We start from the raw sequence: 26,350 nt of genomic DNA, 5'->3' as shown, positions 1-26,350 counted from the left end.
ATATATATATATATATATATATATATATATATATATATATATATATATATATATATATATGTCTAGATGTATATGTAGTTATATAAGTAGAGTTAGTAGTTAGACATTGTCATAGGCCTATATGTAGTGAGAATCAGGGCCGGCATTAAAGTATCGCTGAGTTATCGAGGACTTTATTCTCTGTGTTAGTATATATAGATCTATATTCTTTAAAAGAACATAACATACGATGCATCTCATCTCTGGCTGTGATCCCGCCAGGGCATAGGCCACCAACCAGCTTCTTCCAGGCGTCTCGGTTCTCGACTAGTCTCTGCAACTGTCCCCACGTCTTGTCCATCTGCTTGCCGTCTGCTTCCAAATCATGGCGCCATGTATGTCAGAGCCGACGTCTCTTGTTTGGGGGTTCCAGGTAAGAGCTTGTCTTGTCAGATGCAAGCTTGCTAAGGGTCTGGCCTATCCGTCGCCAGATATCTCTGAAGGATATCTCTTTCTATGAACTGCTGCTTGTCCATTGGCAGAGAGCCTCAATAATGTATCATGCACGTGAAGTGAACTCGTAAGGATCAGTTGTTATTTGTTCTTCTTCAAAAATAGTTTTAAATGGAGGTTTAAGCATTAATGCTTTAAGTCTGACTTAATGGTAATCCAGGTTAGACGTTCTGCCAAGATAAACTCTAGTTCCATAGCATAAATAAGTGGACTATCGTATCATTGAAAGGAGTGAGTGGATATCTTGCGACTCTAGTTTAATCCCTTTGCTTTATAAGAGTTCTTTTCGCTGTTTCAAAAGGCTGTTAATTTTTTTAATTTAAACTTTACTAATTCATAGGTTTTCCCATGGTTTTCCTGGCTGATTTAGGTCTATTTGTACTATTTCCTGGCTGATTTAGGTATATTTGTACTATTTCCTGGCTGATTTAGGTCTATTTGTACTATTTCCTGACTGATTTAGGTCTATCTGAACTATTTCCTGGATTTAGGTCCATCTGTACTATTTCCTGGCTGAATTAGGTCTATTTGTACTTAAAGGCTGTAATTAGGTGCGAATCTCCCAGCACCACTAAACACATCCTAAATCAGGAAGTGCCCCTATAAAAACAAATTATTTTTCTTCAAAACATCAAGGCGTCAAGGTCTACACGACATTTGATGGCCATCTTTTATATCCCTGAATCGAGCATTTTAGTGTAGACTAGAGACATTCGTTTTTAGTATTATTCTGAAAATGCGTTCAACTATGTGAATAAAAACGTTTCTGACAATCAGTAGAAAACAAAGTTTTGAAACTAAAATATATGTTCATGGTTTCCAGCTACAGCTTGAAGAATGTAAGTTGTCTAGACTAGATCGAAGCTGGATCTATATATAGATCTGATGAAGACACGATAATGCTTTTAGCGGGAATACCACTTAGAGCAAGACGTTTCCATCTCTGTAAAAGCAATGCGTGATGTCGAGAATGAGATAGATGTATCCAAGAATGAGATTCTCCCAGGAGAGAATGTTCCTGCAAACAACATTGACTGCTTAAATGTTTACAGCAGCTTTCCAGTTTGGGAAGTTAGGTCCCCCACATGTTCTTCTTCTCCCTTGCGCTGCACTTCTGTCACCGACAGTGCGGTAAATAAAACTGTGGTTCTGGTCCGCCCGTGTGAAATAGGTTTTAAATGGACAGATCAAGACCAGCACACTGATAGATTTACAGAACGTTGTGTTATTGACAATAGGATATTCAAAGAGGCCACAATGAAAGATATGCGTCGAGAGTACACATTAGAAATGCTGTCAGATGAAACGTTATGCAATAAAACCTCAAAGTATTGTAGTGATAAAACGTGTCGTAACACAAGGCGTACACATTTTATAGAATCAAACTTGGCAACAAAGAACACAAATAACTCAAGTTCGGGAATCCCTTGCAAGCAGCACAGTAAACGATTTAAGAATAGTTCTGGAATTTCCACAGTTTTGGCTAACGAAAATTGCCTTTCAAGAAGGCAAGCATACGAGTCACTAAGTAATCCAGAGCAAATGAGTGTGCCTTCAAACAAAGTAGTCCACGAGGATGTGGGTTCCTTGGAAGAGATTCCTTTCTATCAGGTCGGGAGAATGCTCGAGTTTAATCGCGAAAAGGCTTACAAAAACAAAAATATCACCGGCACTGGACAAGGCTCAGACTTTATGGATGATAAGCATGACTGTAAACACAAGTATCATAATTGCAGGCGATCGGTTATCCGGAAGATGGAACCAGGTGACAAGTCGTCTTTTCTTTGCCGGCCAGCCGTAGGCAGCGACGATAACTTTATAGAGATACGTAAGAAAACAGCTGAGTCTGGTGTGGTAGACGAGCTGTGTCCAGGGAAGCATTATGTTGGCGTCGGTGCGGTTCCGAATATCAAGCTTCCGTACACACTACGTCCGTACGGCTCACTGAATTGTATCGCTCCTAAATATGCTTCGTATTCACTAATTAACTGCCAACCTAGCACTTTAAGTCTTAGGCCACACCGGTTGGAAGAAAATATGTTCTCCTCAAAGTCATTTACACACTCCAGCTACAGCAGGAATGATTTGGGGACAAGCTTCATACAGAGATATCTAGATAGCAGAAGAAAACGACGTCTTGTTGACGAAACATTGTCAAACACCCTGGAATACAATAAATTCCCACATTCGGCTAGATATACACATAGCCATGCCGGTACCAGAGGTGACCCTCTAGATTCGTTTTCTTTCCGATCAACCAAATCATACAACGGATGGCCGAGCTTCATTAGCATCCCGGGCAGTCGATCTATTTACTCAACAAGCATGAATAGAACCAACAACGCGACATCGTCCAACAGTCAGGTGTCCAGCTCAAGCAGCAGTTCCAGTGCTAACATTTTCTTGCCCGACTTGACAAACGCTAAGGTTGTCCCGGTCAGGGGTGACGGTCGATGTCTGTTCCGAAGCCTGGCCACTATCTTGTCTAAGACTTTGCAGGAATGCACATATCGGGACTCCAATGGTTGCCTGGACTGTGAGTATTGTTCAGCCAAAGAAGAAAAACGTGCAGACAGACTCAGGGCCAAGGTCGTACGCTTAATGACAGATAATCTTCATTTCTACTCCGAGCTTGGGGCGGACATAATTAATGCAGACCAGGTAAAAAAGTGTTTTGTTTTTACTAGCCACTCATTGTCACGTGATATCTATAAATATCTGACGTAGTAACTTTTGACAAACTATAAAATATTGTTTCTATCACTGGTTCTAGTGACCTCTTGGTAGAAGTCCGTTTGAATGTACTGTCTTCGATTCCGAAGATTAAGGATGTGCACAGTATTTCACATGATGAAGCAAACTCAATTTCCACCTGCAAATTTCGCAGAAATGGTACATCCTCAGCCATTGCCCTCCAGGGATCTCTTTCAGTTTTCTTTTCAGCGTCTTTCTCCTGGACAGGGCACTTCTTTGGTTCTCAAATGTGTTAGAGCTCTCAAGCTGTCTCTTCCAGGGGCCATCAGCTGCTAGCAGTTCTATTTGTTTTTCTATTTATAGATCTAATAGAGATATTCGAAAATATACTGGCCATTTTATTATAATATTAAAACAAAAAGTAGGAATAGATTTTTTAAAACATTTATCTTGCCTATATTAAAACTTGGTATTTAAAGCGTTTGAATATTACACCAAAAATCAGGTAAACCCCCCACCCCCGCCCATATGGTGAATAGTAAAAAAACTCATCCCCCCCCCCTTTTTTTTCCCCGTAGAGTAACATAACAAGAAAATTCAAAATGTACAAAAGACTTATTTATTAATTACCATTTTCCCAAATTACATTTCTCATCATTGTATCAATAGAAGAGATGGGAAAGGTCTCGACTTCTATCGGTGCTTCAATGACGAAGTATTTTTTCCATTAATATTTTTTTAATACTCGGTACGTGAAAGTGGGTCAGGAGAGAGGTAAAGAACCCTGTACCTATTAATAATAATCGTTTAATTTATAAAGTGCATTGACAAACATAAAGTAGGCTAATGGCTCTGTGATAGCATTACAAACATAAAGTTGGCTCATGGTGCTGTGATAGCATTACAAACATAAAGTAGGCTAATGGCTCTGTGATAGCATTACAAACATAAAGTAGGTTCATATCGCTGTGATAGCATTGACAAACATAAAGTAGGTTCATGGTGCTGTGATAGCATTGATAAACATAAAGTAGGCTCATGGTGCTGTGATAGCATTGATAAACATAAAGTAGGCTCATGGTGCTGTGATAGCATTACAAAGATAAAGTAGGTTCATGGTGCTGTGATAGCATTGATAAACATAAAGTAGGCTCATGGTGCTGTGATAGCATTACAAACATAAAGTAGGTTCATGGTGCTGTGATAGCATTGATAAACATAAAGTAGGCTAATGGCTCTGTGATAGCATTGACAAACATAAAGTAGGCTCATGGCGCTGTGATAGCATTACAAACATAAAGTTGGCTCATGGTGCTGTGATAGCATTGACAAACATAAAGTAGGTTCATGGTGCTGTGATAGCATTACAAACATAAAGTTGGCTCATGGTGCTGTGATAGCATTGACAAACATAAAGTAGGCTCATGGCGCTGTGATAGCATTGACAAACATAAAGTTGGCTCATGGTGCTGTGATAGCATTGATAAACATAAAGTAGGCTCATGGTGCTGTGATAGCATTGATAAACATAAAGTTGGCTCATGGCGCTGTGATAGCATTGACAAACATAAAGTAGGCTCATGGCGCTGTGATAGCATTACAAACATAAAGTAGGCTCATGGTGCTGTGATAGCATTGACAAACATAAAGTAGGCTCATGGTGCTGTGATAGCATTACAAACATAAAGTAGGCTCATGGCGCTGTGATAGCATTACAAACATAAAGTAGGCTCATGGTGCTGTGATAGCATTGACAAACATAAAGTAGGCTCATGGTGCTGTGATAGCATTGACAAACATAAAGTAGGCTCATGGTGCTGTGATAGCATTACAAACATAAAGTAGGCTCTTGGCGCTGTGATAGCATTACAAACATAAAGTAGGCTCATGGCGCTGTGATAGCATTGATAAACATAAAGTAGGCTCATGGTGCTGTGATAGCATTGACAAACATAAAGTAGGCTCATAGCGCTGTGATAGCAATGACAAACATAAAGTAGGCTCATGGCTCTGTGATAGCATTGACAAACATAAAGTAGGCTCATGGTGCTGTGATAGCATTACAAACATAAAGTAGGCTCATGGCTCTGTGATAGCATTGACAAACATAAAGTAGGCTCATGGCTCTGTGATAGCATTGACAAACATAAAGTAGGCTCATGGCGCTGTGATAGCATTACAAACATAAAGTTGGCTCATGGTGCTGTGATAGCATTACAAACATAAAGTTGGCTCATGGTGCTGTGATAGCATTGACAAACATAAAGTAGGCTCATGGTGCTGTGATAGCATTACAAACATAAAGTAGGTTCATGGCGCTGTGATAGCATTACAAACATAAAGTAGGCTCATGGCTCTGTGATAGCATTACAAACATAAAGTAGGCTCATGGCGCTGTGATAGCATTACAAACATAAAGTAGGCTCATGGCTCTGTGATAGCATTACAAACATAAAGTAGGCTCATGGCGCTGTGATAGCATTACAAACATAAAGTAGGCTCATGGCTCTGTGATAGCATTACAAACATAAAGTAGACTCATGGTGCTGTGATAGCATTACAAACATAAAGTTGGCTCATGGTGCTGTGATAGCATTGACAAACATAAAGTAGGCTCATGGTGCTGTGATAGCATTACAAACATAAAGTTGGCTCATGGTGCTGTGATAGCATTGACAAACATAAAGTAGGCTCATGGTGCTGTGATGTCATTGATAAACATAAAGTAGGCTCATGGTGCTGTGATAGCATTACAAACATAAAGTAGGTTCATGGTGCTGTGATAGCATTGATAAACATAAAGTAGGCTCATGGTGCTGTGATAGCATTGATAAACATAAAGTAGGCTCATGGTGCTGTGATAGCATTACAAAGATACAGTAGGTTCATGGTGCTGTGATAGCATTGACAAACATAAAGTAGGCTCATGGCGCTGTGATAGCATTACAAACATAAAGTAGGCTCATGGCTCTGTGATAGCATTACAAACATAAAGTAGACTCATGGTGCTGTGATAGCATTACAAACATAAAGTAGGCTCATGGTGCTGTGATAGCATTACAAACATAAAGTAGGTTCATGGTGCTGTGATAGCATTACAAACATAAAGTAGGCTCATGGTGCTGTGATAGCATTGACAAACATAAAGTAGGCTCATGGTGCTGTGATAGCATTGATAAACATAAAGTAGGCTCATGGTGCTGTGATAGCATTGACAAACATAAAGTAGGCTCATTTGTGATAGAAATAAAAATAGAAAAGCAGTTTAGATTAATAGATAGACAGACAGACAGACTGACAGATAGATAGACAGATAGATAGATAAATAGATAGATAGATAGATAGATAGATAGATAGATAGATAGATAGATAGATAGACAGACAGACAGACAGACTGACAGATAGATAGATAGATAGATAGATAGACAGACAGACAGACAGACAGACAGACAGACAGACAGACTGACAGACAGATAGATAGATAGATAGATAGATAGATAGATAGATAGATAGATAGATAGATAGATAGATAGACAGACAGACAGACTGACAGATAGATAGATAGATAGATAGATAGATAGATAGATAGATAGATAGATAGATAGATAGATAGATAGACAGACAGACAGACAGACAGATAGATAGATAGATAGATAGATAGACAGACAGACAGACTGACAGATAGATAGATAGATAGATAGATAGATAGATAGATAGATAGATAGATAGATAGATAGATAGACAGACAGACAGACTGACAGATAGATAGATAGATAGATAGATAAATAGATAGATAGATAGATAGATAGATAGATAGATAGATAGATAGATAGATAGATAGACAGACAGACAGACTGACAGATAGATAGATAGATATATAAATAGATAGATAGATAGATAGATAGATAGATAGACAGACAGACAGACTGACAGATAGATAGATAGATAGATAGATAGATAGATAGATAGATAGATAGACAGACAGACTGACAGATAGATAGATAGATAGATAGATAGATAGATAGATAGATAGATAGATAGATAGATAGATAGATACAGACAGACATACAGACAGAGCATAGGCCTAAACATATTCTATCTAGACTGGAAAACGGAAACAAATTCTTATCCTCGATGGATCAACTCACAGACTTATAGGCCTATACATAGATTGTCATGTATTAATCACAGAACTATATATTCACTCAAATTCATGAAAGAAAGCCTGTTGGTTTCCATTACATTAAGATAATCACTGGACAATCCTACATCGAAATAATTCACGTCTATTGTTTTTAATCATCTTATGCACATTTAAATAGATCTTTTTATATTATTTATCTAAAAATTGCAAAATAATAATTATGAGATAATTGACGACGCCGTCCACTCTTTTGATGTCTTTTTTTACCCGCTGAATTTGCAAGCTTAATAGAGAAATTGTAACAAAAGAAATAAACAGGTTCCTACCTCTTTATAAACATATAGCAATGTAACATATTTCTCAAGCACTTTTTTTTTGTTTCATTTATGAAAGCCGGATGACGTTTGCTACCAGAAGTTCGATGATCGCCTGCAAGATATGAGCAAAACTACAGCTATGCCCGGGGAGATCGAACTGAATGCAGCGGCCTACGTCCTGAAGAGAGCCATTGTTATTGTAGACGAAGACCTTGTGGTCATCAACATCTATGGTCAGGACGAGTTCCCACTGGTAAATATCGCCTGGGTCATTTCTCTCCTCTCACAGGTTTTACTGTGAATGGATTGCTCTATAGTACCACTTCAACATAGCTGAAGCCAAGGCCGGCCTCATTTTGTCCATTTCACTCGGGGGCCACCTAATTCACTTATTTCACTCGGGGGGCCACCTAATTCACTTATTTCACTCGGGGGGCCACCTAATTCACTTATTTCACTCGGGGGCCACCTAATTCACTTATTTCCCTCGGGGGCCACCTAATTCACATTGCCTACGGCCTCCAAATTCCTAATTACCTGCAAAAGCTACCATTTCAAAAAGTCTTTAATTTCAACTCTTAATGTATGCAACATGAATGAATTACGATGATTGCAATGTGGTGAAACTATGGCTAAGGGGGTACAACCATGTAATGGGCCTAACTGAGGGGGTTGGGGTTTTATGACTGATTTTTTACTTTTTTTCCCCTCCAGGGTTTTGAGGTTAAACCCCCCTCTTCTATAAAACAAAAAATAATACAAATGACAGTCACCAAATTCCATGAGCGTAGCCAAGGTGGATTTTGAGTTTAAAACCCCCTCCAAAATTTAAAATGATAAACCCCCTCTTCAATATAAGACTAAAGCATATAACAGTTATCAGATAATATGAGCGTAGTCAAGAGGTTTTTTTTTGTTTAAAACCCCCCTCCAGAGGGCTTTAAGTTAAAACCCCTTAAAGAGGGTTTTGAGTTTCAAACCCCTTTTATCAGGATGTGAAGCTAAAAACCACCTCTTCATTATAAAATTATAGATATATAGATAAATAGATAGATAGATAGATAGATAGATAGATAGATAGATAGATAGATAGGTAGCGGGGTAAGGGCGCATGTTCCCTACTGATCTTTATCAAAGATGTGTAGCTAATGTCCGTAGTCATTCTACGGCTAAATGAGACCAACACCCTCAACTATTAAAATTATAATTCTAGGTACATTTAAGTACAGATATCAGCTGGTCTTTGTACGTCTCTAAAACACTATATTCACCTACTTTCAGTCGGAGCCCGCTATCGTTCGCTTCACGAGATTGTCGGAAAACACAGGTCACTTTGACCCTGTCATGCCTCACTGCCGCCACGCCAGCGAAGTGAATGTTCACCACAACGGTAAGAGAAATCAATCACTGTGTCCAAAATGATCGATGTATCATTTAGTTTTCGAAAATGTGTTTCACCTGTCTGAACAGTTAGAAACGAGAGGCAGCGTATACTAGGGTAGCAGACGTCCAGTTGATAGAAAGGACATGTCCTCCTTTGTGGCTATGTTCTCTCCGTTTGGCGTTAGCCTGAAGTGAATGATGTTTGCTTTTTTGCCTTTTATCTATCCATCAATTGAACTCCATTTTAAATATGTCCCATCTTCTGGAGCAAGTATAAATGCTATTTTAATGTAGTATTGATTCAGAATTACAAGATGATTTAAAAAAAAAAAAAAAAAAGTACTACGGACGAAATTTCCACAAGTAATATATTTAAGAAAACAAAACAAAACATTGTTTGATTAATTCCTACTTTTGTTTAAATAATATGGCTTTGAAGTACTACTAATAAAGGTAAAATAATACTGATACAAAGTAATAATTAATATTTGTTAGTTCCCATGAGTCTCGTAGATAACTAACGGTAAATAATAGACTGTGCTTTGTAGTATTACTGATGAGTTTATTTTTCAAAAATGTTAAATGTTTTCAGCTCGATATGAAAATGTCGGATTGTCAAAATAAATTAGCTCCAAAAGTGTAAGAAAATAATAGGAATTGAACAAAAAACAACTGTAAGGTCAATTGAATACTAAATAGTCACAGGTTCACACTGTGATAGTGAGTTTCTATAAGTCTGGAAATAATGCCCCCCCCCCCCCCCCCCCCCGCAATTCAAAAGATCACAATGAGTTGATCGTATTTTCTTTTTGTCCTATGTTTTGGGAGTTTGGCCTACTAAAAAAAAGCGACTAAATTATTACATTCTAATCCAAACCTTCTACAGGATGTTGGTGGAAATGGGATTCAAAGTCGGTACCATCCTAACAACAATACCACTCCAGTCACCCATTTAGTATTCGATAGTACCTTACATGTTTCTCTTTCTCTTTTATCTCTTTGCAACTTGATGAGCATGACACATGAACTGTTCATTGGTAGTGGAGAAACTGGAAAGTGGTATTTAGTTCCATGAAACTCTATATAGGTCTGTGCGTCTCGTTTTTTTAAACATCTGTTTGAATGACATTGTGTACTCCTCAGGTCATGAACAAGAAAGTTATAAAACGTCAGAGCCCAAAGATCCTAGAATGTCATACGAGCCAAAAGAGTGTTCCTGTCGTAAGTGCCATTGCTACGAACAAAGCGAACGCTTCGCTGACAATGAAAACGACAATTTCAACTGCCCTTTTAACAATAAACATCTCGGCAGATGTCGCGAGAATCAGAAAACAAAGCAGCAGGCGAGTTCCAGGTCCCGAAAGAGACCAAAATCAAGGAAAGTTGATCGTGACGATGATTCGAGCTATGACCTGACTTCCAGGCGGAGAGTGTCGTCTGCCACATCCATGACGGGCGACGAAGAAAGCGCGCGAAACCGGGGCGGTTATAAAGTTAGCAGTTGTGCCTGCAGCATATGTATCTTGGAGACCTCTTCACGGGACACTTCCGGGAACAGAGACTCCTTGCCAATGTCTCGAAATAACAATAAGAGACAAAAGAAATCCCCCCAAGAGCCCGCAAAGCCATCGCAAAAAGTCAAAAAGAGAGCGAAAAAAAAGTCTAGAAAAAAAGCTGCACCTCGACGTCGCTGAAAACGTGAAAGCTCTCTACACACGTACATTATATATACATGTGTACATTACATCATCGCGTCTGAAATCAACTCTCTACGGGGAGAGGGTGGTGGTATCTCAATTGAGCTGAAATGTGAGAGGGAGCCAGTGCTGGCCAAAGAAGTCTCGCGCGTTATAAATTTCCATGCCACTTTAAATGAAAAGTATTTAGCGAGGTTTGCTTGTATTTAAGTATGAGGTGTCTACTCATTAGGCATAAGAGAAAAAAAAGATGTAGGACTTTTTGTAAACAAATGTATAATTCCGGTCTACGATTGTGCTTGCAAGTCAGTTTAGATCTTGAAGAAAAAGTGTATTTGTATAACGGGTTTTACATATTTACATTCAAAGCCAAACTCTTCTTTACACATGTCAATTCTAATCGTTTTAGAGATGTACTTTCTAGTCCAAACTCTTATTTAAAGATTTATACTCTAGCTAGTCCTGGCTCTCTTTATAGATTTACATGATTAATGCCATGTACAGTACAATTACATGATTAATGCCATGTACAGTTCAATTACATGATTAATGCCATGTACAGTACAATTACATGGGTCTCTTTATAGATTTACATGATTAATGCCATGTACAGTACAATTACATGATACATCTAAGAAAAGAAAACGTGTATAAGAATGTAGCTTTTCTATTTAAAAGGCGCCATGTTTTGCGTACAATTTTGTTACAACATTGAAATGATAAACTCATGAGAACTCATGGAGAAATAAAATCAAACTTCTAGGCTACGGTGCATTCCGTTGTTTGTATTTGTTGAGATTGTGTGTGATCCCAACAATCCTTATATTTAGACTCTACTGCCTATTCTCAATTCGTCATTTTATTTTCTAATGGGAAACTAGTCGATAATTGTTGTTTTTCCTTTAGATACAAAATTCAACAGAGAAACCTTCCTGGTAGAAAAGAAAGATTCGATAATGTTTTTGTCTGTCTAGCTGTCTGTCTGTCTGGTAAAAAGTGTGTACATGTTATTTTTCCCACACCCGTTCTCCGATCAAGATCAAACTTTGAACAATTCTTCATTAGCATAGACAAGACATGAGTCAATAAAAAAAGTAACTAGTTATCAACTAATTACAGGTAATTGCTTATTTTGTTTGATAGTAACAAGGGAAACTAATTATGCACAGATATGGCTAAATTGGATGGATTTAGTCCCTTTAAATAATTCTTGAAATAACCATTAGGTAAATAGTTATAAATAACCATTAGGTCAATAGTTTGAAATAACCATTAGGTAAATAGTTTGAAATAACCATTAGGTAAACAGTTTGAAATAACCATTAGGTAAATAGTTTGAAATAACCATTAGGTAAACAGTTTGAAATTACCACTAGATAAACAGTAGGAGCTCTTCAGTAATACTTGAGTTGAAATCCCGTCTGTACTTACTGAGCAGAAAAGTAAAATTCTTGAAGGATTATTGGACATGAGATGGCTTAAAATGTGACAAATGTACCAACTTATCATAATCATAATCTCCATGAATTCATTGTTAGACATCGATTCTTCAGCAATATTAATTCTAAGAGTTCCGACGAAAAAAAAACAACCCTCTCAGAAATGTGTCAACAGAATAAAAAAACATACAAAACAAACGGCAAAGTGGAACGCCTAACCTTCCCCCCCCCCCCCCAAAGACACAAACATCTACAAAAAAAAACTCGTAGGCCTATTTGGGTGCCTTCATTTTACTAAGTTTGGCTTAGTTCGTGACAATTTGTTTAGCTAAACAGCTATTCCAAAAGAATAAAAAATATGCACCATAAGTCATAAAGCATAACTGTAAAGAATAATAAAACGACTAAGACCTTTGCGCGCCATGATGCGCGAAAGTGTTTGTGGCACCACAAGAAACCGATATAATAGTTTAAGACATTTCCTCAACACTGAGCTACGTTGGAAGACATCGTGTTGTTCGTGTCATCTTGTGTACAGATCTAATATCCGTTGAAATCTGATCCAAACTTAAGACATCTTTGGGATCCATTATGAAATCTTCAATAGTACGTAATATAAGCTACATCTCGATCTAGCCAACAGTGGCACAATATCTGAACTAGGTCTTAGATAGATCTAGATCTAGCCAACAGTGGCACAATATCTGAACTAGGTCTTAGATAGATCTAGATCTAGCCAACAGTGGCACAATATCTGAACTAGGTCTTAGATAGATCTAGATCTAGCCAACAGTGGCACAATATCTGAACTAGGTCTTAGATAGATCTAGATCTAGCCAACAGTGGCACAATATCTGAACTAGGTCTTAGATAGATCTAAATCTATAGATCTAGCCAACAGTGGCACAATATCTGAACTAGTTCTTAGATAGATCTAGATCTATAGATCTAGCCAACAGTGGCACAATATCTGAACTAGGTCTTAGATAGATCTAAATCTATAGATCTAGCCAACAGTGGCACAATATCTGAACTAGTTCTTAGATAGATCTAGATCTATAGATCTAGCCAACAGTGGCACAATATCTGAACTAGGTCTTAGATAGATCTAAATCTATAGATCTAGCCAACAGTGGCACAATATCTGAACTAGTTCTTAGATAGATCTAGATCTATAGATCTAGCCAACAGTGGCACAATATCTGAACTAGTTCTTAGATAGATCTAGATCTATAGATCTAGCCAACAGTGGCACAATATCTGAACTAGTTCTTAGATAGATGTAGATCTATAGACCAGATCTAGAAAACGTTTATCATCGTGCTCTCTTGTTGAAGTTGTTCCTGTTTCAATGTATTACTTTATCCTTAAGTCTATATTTTGATCATTAGGCACTTTGATATTATTTATTGAAATAAAACTCATTTTCTTTTTCTACCAGGTTCGAGCGAAATACTTAGTAGAGGAAAAAATTATTTCTAGCCCTCAAATTATTATTATTATTATTATAGTTTTCTAGTTCTAGAGATCAACCTTGGTGGTATTAGTTGATCTCGTCTTAAGATCTTGCATCTTATATTTAGATCTAGGTCTAATATTAATTCCTCACAATATTATATTATAGGATTATAGAGGTAGAATGTAGATTTAGTAAGTGGAGAGTAGTCCAATCAGTTTAAGACTAGATAGCCAACCATATGAGATACAGTTTATATTTAGATTTATAGCTTTCTTTCATTGTTTTCTTTCTTGAAACTTTTTCCCGCCAGTTTTTTTGTCACCATTAACAGCAACTCTTGGTTCAGACATGGCTTCCTTCTGTAGAAGTTTGTCCTCTTTTGTTCTCAACTTATTCAACCGGAACAACTCTTCTATCAACTCACGGACTCAAAACGTAAAAGAGGAAACGAACAGTTCGTCCCTAGGGACGGTGCAAGGGTCAGGCGATAGCCTGTATCGTTGTGGTGCTGCTCCAAGCCGTCAAAATTCCGTCCTGACACAAGGCGGGGAGGCCAATGACAGTAATACAAGCAGCAGTATGGAGATAACTGGATATCAACTTGACTCGATGCTAGTACAGATGCCCCAAGCTTTGAACGTGACTTCTGCCAATTCCAGTGCTGGCAAACCTAACCCGGATGTGATAAATGAACAGAAATTACTTTGCATTTTATCGCCACCGTGTCAATGTGGTTTGAGGGTCAAGTCGGTCACCGTCAAGCAGGTAATGGTCCCCTTGAGTAAATCCAAATTTTTATGCCGGCCGGCTCTAGGGTTCGTCGAGCCTAACATTCAAATTGGTTTGTCCGAGCTAGAAGAGAGGGCTTCTAATTGCCACCAAGATAGATCATACTACAGTGACAGCGCAAAGTCTGCAGAGTCATGCTATCAATGCGATAGTACCAGTGACGAAAGTCTGACTGAAAAGTCCTGTAATCCGTGTAACCAGGGCAGTGACGACTCTGTGACAACAGAACCTAGCAATACAGGTTGCAGTCGCAAAGTCAAATTTGTTGTACCACAATCAAGTCCCAACGTGAAAATCAAGAGGCATGCCGCCGTGACTAAAACGATTAACAACAAGCCATCCCGGTCACACAACTCCAGCCACGAAAAGCTTCATCTGACACGCCGTGCAAGCAGGTCACGAAAAAATCAAGCTCAGAAAGTCGACGGCTCCAAAGAAATGCAGCACTTGAAATCTATTCTTTCCTCTTGCACCGTTCCGGCGGAACGCTCCCTGGAACGCAATAATTCAAACAGCGCTTCCAAACTGGCTTCTTTTCAAGTGGACGATATCAAATGGGCTGGACGCGTCGTCCGCGTTTTGGGCGACGGGCGTTGCCTATTTCGCAGCTTAGTCGCGGCAAGCGACTCAAGTCTGCAGAAGTGCAGGCGTGATGAGTATGGTCGGCCCGAGAGCTCGGAGGACGAAGAGAGAGAGAGACAGCTGGCTGACTTCTTGCGAGCCAAGGTCGTGGACGTCATGAAGGAAAATTTGCATTTTTATTCCCAGCTCGAGAATGTTCTCATTAACGCAGACCAGGTAAATATATTTTTTTTTATTTAATAGACAGTTATGACACACCAATCAAAAGTAAACTTACCATTTATACTGACTGTCATGGTGAAACATGTTTTTTTCTATGTATTTGTTTGTGATATGGTGCTTTGGTGACACTTCATGATATAAACATAATTATGACCATGATTTAAACATATTCGAAGATAAACTTTTTTTTCCAGTTATGATCCGTTGCTATGCTACACAAACAAATATGAAACGAGTATCAAAAAAAAAAATAAACAAGCAAAATATAAATAACACTTTTAAAAAGGAGCTTATCTAATGGGAAGAACCCCACATTAATTATTTCTCAATACTGTGGAAATTATTTTCCTTTTTCGCTATCAATCACAATAATTAATTGTTTAATTAGTTGGTTTTTTTTTTAATTGATTCGCGTTTTGTTAGGAACAACAGATAATTTTTTAAGGTTTCAAATTACGTTTAAAACTATCTCAGGAGACTAAATCCAGCATATTTAGCCATATATGTGATTACTGAAAGATTATTCTTCCCTTGTTGGTATCAAACAAAATACTTTATTACATGTAATACTTTGACTATTTTTTTTTTATTGATTCATGTATTGTCTTCGCCAATGAATAATTGTGCAAAGTTTCAATTTGATCCAAAAATGGTTGTGGGAGAAGAAAGACTTGAGTGAGTTGATACAAGTTTTGTACAAACTATTGACATTAATCATCGCAGGCATTAGGTCATGACGATTGTGAACACTTCAATGTTGGCAACTATATATTTAAAAAGATCAAGCTATTAACAGAAGAGCTTCGAATAATGATTCCGAAGTTCTATCCAGTGCACATAGATTACAAAAAAAAAAAAAAGCTTTTTTGTTTGCTACGTGAGGAATGTAGATCTTATGCTTCAAATGTCACCAATAGATCTAGCTAGAGATTATTTACAAAGTGGTGAACATAATTTTGAAATCCTGTTACAGCAACGCGAAATGATTGAACAATGTGACCTAAAGAGGATTCATGAACCAATATGATCAGTTCACATGACCTAATAGCGGGTATAGCTAAAGGAAGTCTATGAGATGTATCGTCAATAACAGTCCCCGTGTGACCTTAGTGTTAATAACGAGCGCCCATGAGACTTATAGCTAGGTTTAGGTAGTTTAGATCCACAGATCAGTGTTAAAGGTATGCTGGCACGTTCGTCCAGTGGCATATTGGCCCTTACTTGCATTTCCTAGGTTATTAGATATAACCTGTAGGTATACATTTAAACTAATGTATGCAACACAAGAATTAAATTCGCAGGTAAACATATATACAATTTTTTTTTCCTTAGTAACATAAATGTGTAAATAAATGGCCATCAACTCACAGCCCTTCTCAACACAAAAACAAAGATAGACTCAAAATAGTATGGCACACCGCCCTAGTCATATGTTACAGCTATGTTAATAAATGACCATCAACTCACAGGTCTTCTCAACACAAAATAAACAAAAGATACACTCAAAAATAGTATGGTACACCGCCCTAGTCATGTTACAAGTTTCTATGTAAATAAATAGCCATCAACTCACTGGCCTTCTCAATACAAAATAAACAAAAGATACACTCAAAAATAGTATGGCACACCGCCATAGTCATATAATATATACACTATCGTCACATTCTGGAAATCACACATCAGTGTAGAAAATTAAAGGTCACTGGCCTCAGGTCAACACATGACCACTTTTGGCCACTCTGGGGTTGCAGACTTCATGCTTACACGGCCAACTGAAGGTCACAGGCCTCAGGTCGAAACACGACCACTTTTGGCCACTCTGGGGTTACAGGCTTCAGGCCGACACAGCCACTTTTAGCCAAAAAAAAAACAAAAATAAAAGGGTTATGATGTACTATAAGCTTCAGGGAAACCTATGAGCCTACAAGCTTCATAGAATCCCATCTATAGACACCCGTTAGGTAAAGCCTATATGATGATTCAATACAGGTTGAATACCTCAGAGACAAGGCTATAAAAATGTAACATTTGGGAGTACCCAAGAATGCAGAACATCAGGGTTATATATACTGCCTGGAAATCATTTGAGGCTATATCTACTAATTAATACAGTATATAAAATACTACAATGACTAAAGATATACTTAGCCCAAAGATCTCCAGAGCAGAGCACACTTCTCCCGAGTACCCCAAGACACACGACCACTAAAAGAAAAAATACAATTTACAACACAGGTCCAGTGGTCAAGCTGGTAACTCAGGAGCAAGTGGCAACTAAACACGGTCTATATGCCCTTATATAAACTTCATAAGGTGAATCACTCTAGTATTTACAATAGCTCAAAAATAATTAACTCCCTATTATGTCACAAACAACAAGCCACTCTCACTTTCGTTTCTAATGAGTAATTGAATAACCTGGAGGCCATGTGGCTAAGTGGTAAAGCTCTTGGCTTCCAAACCAGGGGTCCCGGGTACGAATCCTGGTGAAGACTGGGAAGGCCTGGGGGATATATTCAAACTATCCTCTTCCACCTCAGGGGAGTAAGGTATTAATTATTTTTTTAAGTTTTATTTGAGCTGTTTTGACTTTGGTTTCATAAACCAAGATGTGCATTGCTAATATAAGATGTTTCTCTTGTGATATTTCAGCCAGTTTCCAGACGTTACAACCAGTTTCGAGACCGCCTGGACGCTATGTCCAACAACTACACAATGCCTGGGGAGCTGGAGCTGAATGCTGCCTCGTATGTCTTGGAGAGGATGGTTGTGGTACTGAATACAGAGATGGAGATTATCAGCGTGTTTGGTGACGACAGATTCCCTGAGGTACAGCTCACGTAGAGGCAAAATAATAATAATAATAATGATAATAATAATAGTAAATAGGAGGCTTGGCGGCGAGCGGTTGAGCTTTGGGATCCTTAGGGCGCCTTTGAGTCTATAAAGCTCTAATCATCTAATGGGTACTAGAAATTAGTTGGGGAGAAGCAAAGGCGATTGGTCGTCTTGCTGGCCACATGACACACTTGTTAACCGTGGGCCGCAAAAACAGACGACCTTTGCATCATCTGCCCTAGACATCGCAAGGTCTAAAAGGAGTACTCTACTTAATAATAATAATACCTCCTCCTCCGAGGTCTTAGATGACCTTAGTCTCATTTCCTATGAACTCGAAGATGACCCATAAAGCCCAATCTTCATTTTTGAAAATCAGGTCTCGCACAAGGCGGCTTGGGTTAGTTGCAGCTTAATACACATACAGCCACGGCTCCGCGACACGAGAAGTAATTAAAGTTTTACATGTCCCTGTCATGACACATACATTCTTTCTGGACAAGCTGTTTGACAGTGAACATAGTCACATACATGCTTTCTGGACAAGCTGTTTGACAGTGAACATAGTCACATACATTCTTTCTGGACAATCTGTTTGACAGTGAACATAGTCACATACATTCTTTCTGGACAAGCTGTTTGACAGTGAACATAGTCACATACATTCCTTCTGGACAAGCTGTTTGACAGTGAACATAGTCACATACATGGCCAACTGAGACGTTTTGCTATACTGATCATTAATGGTGACACTGAAGAGCGATTTTGTTAATACAACGCTTATATCAACTCTTTATGTCTGGGTGGAATCTTGTACATGCTATTTCTTCCACTTTTCTTAAAAATTTTTATTAAAAATAAGTCGTAATTAAATTTAACATTTTTCCAATCTACAAATCTAGATGTATCAAAAATTCATTACATGATTAATTCAAAATTATTAATGTGGGATGCGTGATTGTGGGACTTAAACTTGAAAGAGTTTGGACCTATATTACACGAAACAGTTTTCTATACGAAAGCAATTTTTTCATTTAAAGTATCACTACGTTTTTGTGTTTACTAAACATTTCGCTAAACACTAAATCTATTTAGCAAGAAGATGTGCATGAATCTGTGAATATGAGATTTGTATCCTGGACGTTAACCTCAAAGCTGATAGTCTAAAGTTACGAAAGAGACCTGACCTAATTCCCAGAGCATTCCCCTAGCATTAAAAGAAGAAAATAAAATGTAACATTAAGAAACAGGTTCCTGAGCACGACCTTCCATTCACTTCCCTCATACAATTAATGATTTTTTTTTGACGTATTATTGCTGGTCATCCTCTTTGCAATGCCTCTATTCAAGTCAGAATTTCATGGAACCTGGTGGATGGGTGGAAGGTGGAACTAAGTTACGGATCTCACAAAGGCTCTAACGATTTTCCTACATATTAAAATAGTTGACGATTAATGTTGAGAAAAGAGTTACTAGCTCGTTGGCCACATGGGGAAAACTCTAGTTTGACCGTTTTAATTTTTCAAAATAACAAAAAAATAATAAAATTTGGCAATACTAAAAAAAAAAAACATGGCGTTGTCACTGGTAGTTTACTGGGCTGAGCTAAATATTAAATTCAAAGTTGCTTTTAATTGATAATAATAGATTATCTAAGCTTTGCTTATACTTTTACGTGTAATCAAATATAGGTTACATCTAGATTCTAGATCTAAAAATAGATCTTAAGAGTTCTAAATCTGAAATCTAGATCTAGTTTAGATATCTATATAATGAAAGTACCAATAAAATTACGTTATTGTACAATGCTCTCTGGCCCAATGGGTAGTGACAAGCTGATGATGCCAAACGGAGGACTAGCAGCTCCCGTCACCTCATCGTGGCACCTCCGTGGAAACGTCCGCCCGGGGAAGTGGATAGGCCAAGAACGAGAGCAAACATGGCTCCCAGTGAGCTACCACTGTATGCTCTAGCGAGTGTATCTGCACGTGGTGGGGGTGTGAGACATGGCTCCCAGTGAGCTACCACTGTATGCTCTAGTGAGTGTACCTGCACGTGGTGGGGATGTGAGACATGGCTCCCAGTGAGCTACCACTGTATGCTCTAGTGAGTGTACCTGCACGTGGTGGGGATGTGAGACATGGCTCCCAGTGAGATACCACTGTATGCTCTAGTGAGTGTACCTGCACGTAGTGGGGATGTGAGACATGGCTCCCAGTGAGCTACCACTGTATGCTCTAGTGAGTGTACCTGCACGTGGTGGGGATGTGAGACATGGCTCCCAGTGAGCTACCACTGTATGCTCTAGTGAGTGTACCTGCACGTGGTGGGGATGTGAGACATGGCTCCCAGTGAGCTACCACTGTATGCTCTAGTGAGTGTACCTGCACGTGGTGGGGATGTGAGACATGGCTCCCAGTGAACTACCACTGTATGCTCTAGCGAGTGTACCTGTATGTAGTGGGGATGTGAGACATGGCTCCCAGTGAGCTACCACTGTATGCTCTAGCGAGTGTACCTGTATGTAGTGGGGATGTGAGACATGGCTCCCAGTGAGCTACCACTGTATGCTCTAGCGAGTGTACCTGCACGTGGTGGGGATGTGAGACATGGCTCCCAGTGAACTACCACTGTATGCTCTAGCCAGTGTACCTGTATGTAGTGGGGATGTGAGACATGGCTCCCAGTGAACTACCACTGTATGCTCTAGCGAGTGTACCTGTATGTAGTGGGGATGTGAGACATGGCTCCCAGTGACCTACCACTGTATGCTCTAGCGAGTGTACCTGTATGTAGTGGGGATGTGAGACATGGCTCCCAGTGACCTACCACTGTATGCTCTAGCGAGTGTACCTGCACGTGGTGGGGGTGTGAGACATGGCTCCCAGTGAGCTACCACTGTAGGCTCTAGCCAGTGTACCTGCACGTGGTGGGGATGTGAGACATGGCTCCCAGTGAGCTACCACTGTATGGTCTAGCGAGTGTACCTGCATTCGGTGGGGATGTGAGACATGGCTCCCAGTGAGCTTCCACTATATGCTCTTGCGAGTGTACCTGCACGTGGTGGGGATTTGCTTGCTAACCAGCCCGAAACCTACCGCTTCGTTCCCCAACCATACGAGTGGTGATGGTCTCCTCACGAGTGCGTAGACACATTATAGGCATAAGGAGCGCCCCCACGTGGGGCTTGGGCCTCAGGCCACGCATAAGAGGAGGAACTCATGTCGTGGCTAGGAGGGCATTGAAACATGACAAGCCGGGTGTGATTACATGATCACCTAGTTGCCGAGGGACTCCTGACAGAGGAGCAGGTGAAGAGCCAATTTCTCATCCTGGCCACGGAATAAAAGCCTTTCCCGGGTCACAAGGTTCATAAAAGGGATTCGGTCATCTCAAACCAAATGTGGACATATATTCGGTGATGCCAAAGTACGAATTTGATACCCGGCTTGAGCAATTTTTATTTTATTTTTTTTTAAGTTGTATAATTGAGGCATTGTCTATAAAAATATGTAATTTTTTTTTTTATGTTTTGTTCAACATTTGTATTTGTCTCCAGTCGACGCCTCTGACAGTTCGCTTCACAAGGTTAGGCGAAGACGTGGGTCACTATGATGCTGTTCTCTTAGAGGACGTCTCTTCCGAGGACAGCGGCTACTTCAAGAAGGTTGCCGTGCAGCTGAAGAGGAGGCTGATGTTACTGAGGAGAAAGATTGCCGAGGTGTCCAGCATCGACATGGACGCAGGGAAGTGCAGTTTCGTCTTTATCTTTGCCATGACCCTCCTTCTGTTTTGTTGTAGGCTCAGACAATGTAGTTTCAAGAGGTTATGAATTTCTAGACCTGTAGAGCTCATTCAGGTGTGTCCTTACGCAGAAATATATAATTAAAAAAGAACAAAAAGAAAAATTGAATTAAAAAAAAAGAAAATACCAACAATATACTTGAATGTAATATGAATGGTATAACACGATGGTGTATGAAAGTGTATTATAGTAGCTTAGATTTAAGAAAAAAAATTGTTTTTCTTATTTCTAATGTTGAAACATGGTTCTCATTGGAGACCCAATATTATTTAGCTAAATCTGGGTTTTCCATGCTTTTCACAAGGGATGCATTCCTCAGTACTTTGATCTCCCAAGAGCTCTCAGGTAAAAATTTCAGATAAATGCGCAAGTTAACGAGGTCCCGACTTCCTGTGCAACGTTTGGTTCAAACGCCAAGGTCAATGAAATAAAACATTTTACGAGGAACCTTCAAATTAGTTCAATTTTTTCTCCAATAATTTTGGGCTGTATCTATTTTTAAATGCCAATATGACATTCTGCTCTGGTTTTGTTTTGGATGCAACGCAACAGGAAGGTTGTTTTTGAAAAGGGGGGGGGCGAAGGGTAAGCGGGTGCAAATTTATTTTCTGTCCATATCAACTCACTCCGTCTGTCTGTCTGTCCGTCTGTCCGTCTTTTACAAATTTTGAACACGTTAGTTTCTCTTTTCCCCATTCTTTGATCTAGTTGTTCATTGTTCCTAACAAACATAGATCAATTAAAAAAAAACGAACAAATTAATCAATTAATTAGCGCTAATTACTTCATTTTGTTAGATATTGAAAAGGGGAGATACATTTTACGGCATTTATATAATGCTGCAAATGTAGAGTTCTCCCCATCAGATAATTAGCTTTTGCCCTTAAGTTATTCCTATTGCAGTTCTCTACCGTGCTTTTACCTTTGGCTTTGTCCTTCTGGTCTGCTTCATCGCTGACTTAAAGTGGCGTCTAGACTTGTCCATTTAGAACCATGGTGTCTACATTTACTTCCTTTTACTTGTGTGGTATTTCTCACTCGAGCTTTTCTTTTGCTCAACAGAAATGGAAACAGACAAACAAAACAATCACCATGACAACGAGAGCGTCCATAGTGAAAAGCCAGTGACGGACTGCAATGATCAAAAGGTGAAGCTGGACGCGCAAAAAAACGATCAAAATATGACCTTGAAATATCTTGGTCACTCGATCAGCGCATGCACCCAAACGTCTGCCTTGCGACAACCGCAGCGAAAAAGAGGGCGAAAGAAGCAGACGGGGTCAAGAAGAAGCTCCAAGAGACGCGCCAAGCCAAAGAGGAGAGTGCAGGAGAGAAACTACAATAGGAACAACCCAGGAGGAAGGGGCAGGAAAAGGAAATCAAAGTCACGTGACTCTGACGATTCATGCGAGAGACAGCGAAAGAATCGAAAAACGAATAACAGCGAAAAGAAATCGAAAACCAAATCGAGGCCCGGAGATAAACGGGAATCAAAAGAGAGGAAAAACCAGAAGAGAAGCTCAAGAAAAAAAGTCTGGAAGTTCGTCCAAGTCCCTTCCCTTTACATGCTCGTCGACCCGGGGAATCGCCAGGAAAATGGCTCCTCCGAGTTTGATTTCAACCACCCGAAGCCAGGTCCTTTACCCGAGGCTCTTCATGGTGGGCAGCAGCGATGCTATCTGTGTCGCAAAGAGGTCGCTACGAACACTGGCTTGTCCTGGTTAAAATGCTTCATTTGCGGGCGCTTCGCGCATCTGGCCTGCGCCGTTAATGAATCGCCGGCCTGGGGTGAGAGTCAGCTGGAGGACAGGTATTTCTTGTGCAGCAACTGCGTCCCGGAATATTGAACACAGCGAGCTGACGCGTGAATCGTAATTGTCATACAAGTCAACTTAAATACCTTTGGAAAGTCTACTTAGGAATCATTGCATAAAAACAACTCATATTTCACACAACATCTAGATGTCATCAAACTATAGGACTACATGTGTGTCAACATTTTATGGAGTGCACAAATTCTCATGACCTTCACATAAGATTTACAAGCAAATAATCATCTTTCTAAAATATTTCTTATAAAATAAACAGAAATAATACTCATTAGTGGCTTGTTAGTTTGGAATGCTGTTTTTAAATGTTAGGGTAGAGTGGATGTAGACCACAAGAAAACAAAATAAACAAAAAAGATTCTTTTGGTAAATTAATGAAGCTTTGAAGGTTATTCCGTTTAAAAAAAATAAAAATGTGGGAAACCTGTCGATGCACAGGGTGCAAAAAAAAAAAGAGAGAAATAGAAAAAAAAAGAGAGAAAGATTGATAGATATATTGAGAGAATGTATCGTTCCATTTGAAGGTAACAGATTCTAGAATTCAAGTGCTAAAAATGTATGTTATGGTGAGTTGGTAGAATGTTGGCTGTTTTATTGGAAGTGCAAAAAAAATAAAAGAGTGGTGAGGAGTTCCGCCCAATGTCAAGGGGAGGCAGACGATTGGGAATGCTGGGATATTTTTGCTTTAAGATTGTCAACTGCCCTCTCTGTCAAGAAGCCCGATCAAGACACTGCGCAGTTCATCTCAGATATTGGTCTAGTCATTGGAACTATGAAACCACTGCGCAGTCCATCTCAGATATTGGTCTAGTCATTGGAACTATGAAACCACCGCGCAGTCCATCTCAGATATTGGTCTAGTCATTGGAACTATGAAACCACCGCGCAGTCCATCTCAGATATTGGTCTAGTCATTGGAACTATGAAACCACTGCGCAGTCCATCTCAGATATTGGTCTAGTGACTCTAGTCATTGGAACACTAACAGAATAATGAGGACGAAGAAGAAGAAAAAGGAACTCATGAACTCTTCTGGGCACAAAGTGTATAAAGTCAAGGGAGACAATAAGTAGATTATTTTACGATGCGATGAAATAACCTTTAATGCCCTTGTAATGCAAATAATTCAAGAAATGTATTCGTAAATATATCTATAAATAAATGTCACAACTCCATTTTTGAAATTTAATTGTTTTAATCTTTCTTAACGTCATCGCTTAGAGTGATGCTTCGTACGCATGTTACATTGTACAAGACAAAAAGAAAGAATACGTGATACAATACGTGATACAATACGTGATAACACATTCTCTTCTTCTCAATCATTATACCCATGGCCAACCCCCCCCCCCCCCCCGAAATGAAATCCCCCAATGAAGGGGGGAGTCGAAATTTAATGACAGATTTTTAGCTTTGATTTTGTTTATTTTAGGTGAGTTTTTAATACTAAAGCATCACTTGCCCCAGCACAACCAAAGGGGTTTTGAGTTTAAAAACCCTAATAGGGGGGTTCGAGTTTAAAACCCCTACCAGAGGGGTTCGAGTTTAAAAACCCCTATCAGGGGTTTTGAGCTTTAAACCTTCTACCTGGGGTTTTTGTAGTTAACTCCCCCTCTTCTATAAAACAAAACAAAAAAAAATGCAAACGAAAATCCCCTAATTATAAGAGCACAGTTAAGGAAGATTTTGATTTTAAAACCCCGTCTAAAATTTACGATAAACCCCCTCTTCAATATAAAAAAAAGCTAATTACGCACTCAAAATGTTATGAGCGTAGCTAAATGGGTTTTGACTCAGATTTCAGCGGGGTTTGAAGGTAAAAAATACCTCTTTAATAATAAAAACAAAGCAAATTATACACTCAAAATGTTATGAGTGTAGTCAAAGGGGTTTTGAGTTTAAACTCCCCTCCAGTGGAGTTTGAAGCTAAAAAGTACCTCTTCAATATAAATTAAAGCAAATTACTAACTCTAAAATATATGAGCGTAGCCAAAGGGGTTTTGAGTTTAAACCCCCCGCCAGTGTAAGAAAAAAAAGCAAATTACGCACTCAAAATGCTATGAGCGTTGCCAAAAGTGGTTTTGAGTTTAAGGGGCGTTTGATGCTAAAAATACCTCTTCAATATAATAAAAAAGCAAATTACACACTAAAATTATTTCAGCGTAGCCAATCCAATCGGGGGTTTTGAGTTTAAACTCCTCTTCTACAGATGGCTTTTTTAAAAAGTTTAAAACCCCTCCAGATGGTTTTGAGTTTAAGATCCCCCCTACAGAGCATTTTGAGGTAAAAAAAAAACCATCAGATGATTTTAACGATAAAACTTCTCTTTTCTATATAAAATCTAAAGCAAAGTACAGTCAATTCCAAGAGCGTATTCAAGAGAGGTTACACATTTTTACCAGTGGCAGGGCTCCATTAATAAACTGCAGTGAATAGTCATCTGCCGAAATTGAAAAACACTAAATGTGGCTCAACAAAGATGGCTAAGACAGATTTTAGGAGTCAGTTATAAAGATCGGGTCTAAATCAAGGAAATCCTATGCCGAATTGGGAGTCGAACCCTTAGTAAGATTGTGAGAGCGACGCATGAGGTTTGCGGGACATGTTCTCCGACAAAATGAATTACGCATAAGAATAGTTGCAATGATATCCTAGTACAA

The 26,350-nt window shown here is 39.1% G+C and overlaps 2 protein-coding genes across 2 annotated transcripts; both read left to right on the top strand.

Annotated features, from left to right (window-relative positions):
* The first annotated feature begins 1,096 nt into the window (after nt 1-1,096).
* Nucleotides 1,097-11,492, top strand: LOC106060883 (uncharacterized). Its single transcript, XM_056037625.1, has 4 exons — nt 1,097-3,153; nt 7,724-7,900; nt 8,929-9,037; nt 10,174-11,492. Exons 1-4 carry the CDS (start codon nt 1,447-1,449, stop codon nt 10,722-10,724), a joined length of 2,544 nt encoding a protein of 847 aa, XP_055893600.1. The 5' UTR covers nt 1,097-1,446; the 3' UTR covers nt 10,725-11,492.
* A 1,133-nt stretch (nt 11,493-12,625) lies between these two features.
* Nucleotides 12,626-23,961, top strand: LOC106060882 (uncharacterized). The gene is made up of 5 exons (XM_013218907.2): nt 12,626-12,772; nt 13,936-15,212; nt 17,871-18,047; nt 21,616-21,802; nt 22,924-23,961. The coding sequence occupies exons 2-5, from the start codon at nt 13,974-13,976 to the stop codon at nt 23,706-23,708; spliced, it is 2,388 nt and encodes a 795-aa protein (XP_013074361.2). The 5' UTR covers nt 12,626-12,772; nt 13,936-13,973; the 3' UTR covers nt 23,709-23,961.
* Nucleotides 23,962-26,350: the final 2,389 nt, after the last annotated feature.

This window comes from Biomphalaria glabrata, chromosome 8, assembly GCF_947242115.1.
Source record: "Biomphalaria glabrata chromosome 8, xgBioGlab47.1, whole genome shotgun sequence".
NCBI classification, from domain to species: domain Eukaryota; kingdom Metazoa; phylum Mollusca; class Gastropoda; family Planorbidae; genus Biomphalaria; species Biomphalaria glabrata.
Note: the sequence above shows the minus strand (reverse complement) of the source record. Positions and strands in the feature narration are given on the sequence as shown.

Excerpts from the sequence above, each read along its gene's own strand:
- LOC106060883 (XM_056037625.1), top strand. The coding sequence starts at position 1,447 with ATGCGTGATGTCGAGAATGAGATAGATGTATCCAAGAATGAGATTCTC. Across the intron at positions 3,154-7,723 it reads ACATAATTAATGCAGACCAG|CCGGATGACGTTTGCTACCA; the intron begins GTAAAAAAGTGT and ends CATTTATGAAAG. Across the intron at positions 7,901-8,928 it reads GTCAGGACGAGTTCCCACTG|TCGGAGCCCGCTATCGTTCG; the intron begins GTAAATATCGCC and ends ACCTACTTTCAG.
- LOC106060882 (XM_013218907.2), top strand. The coding sequence starts at position 13,974 with ATGGCTTCCTTCTGTAGAAGTTTGTCCTCTTTTGTTCTCAACTTATTC. Across the intron at positions 15,213-17,870 it reads TTCTCATTAACGCAGACCAG|CCAGTTTCCAGACGTTACAA; the intron begins GTAAATATATTT and ends GTGATATTTCAG. Across the intron at positions 18,048-21,615 it reads GTGACGACAGATTCCCTGAG|TCGACGCCTCTGACAGTTCG; the intron begins GTACAGCTCACG and ends ATTTGTCTCCAG.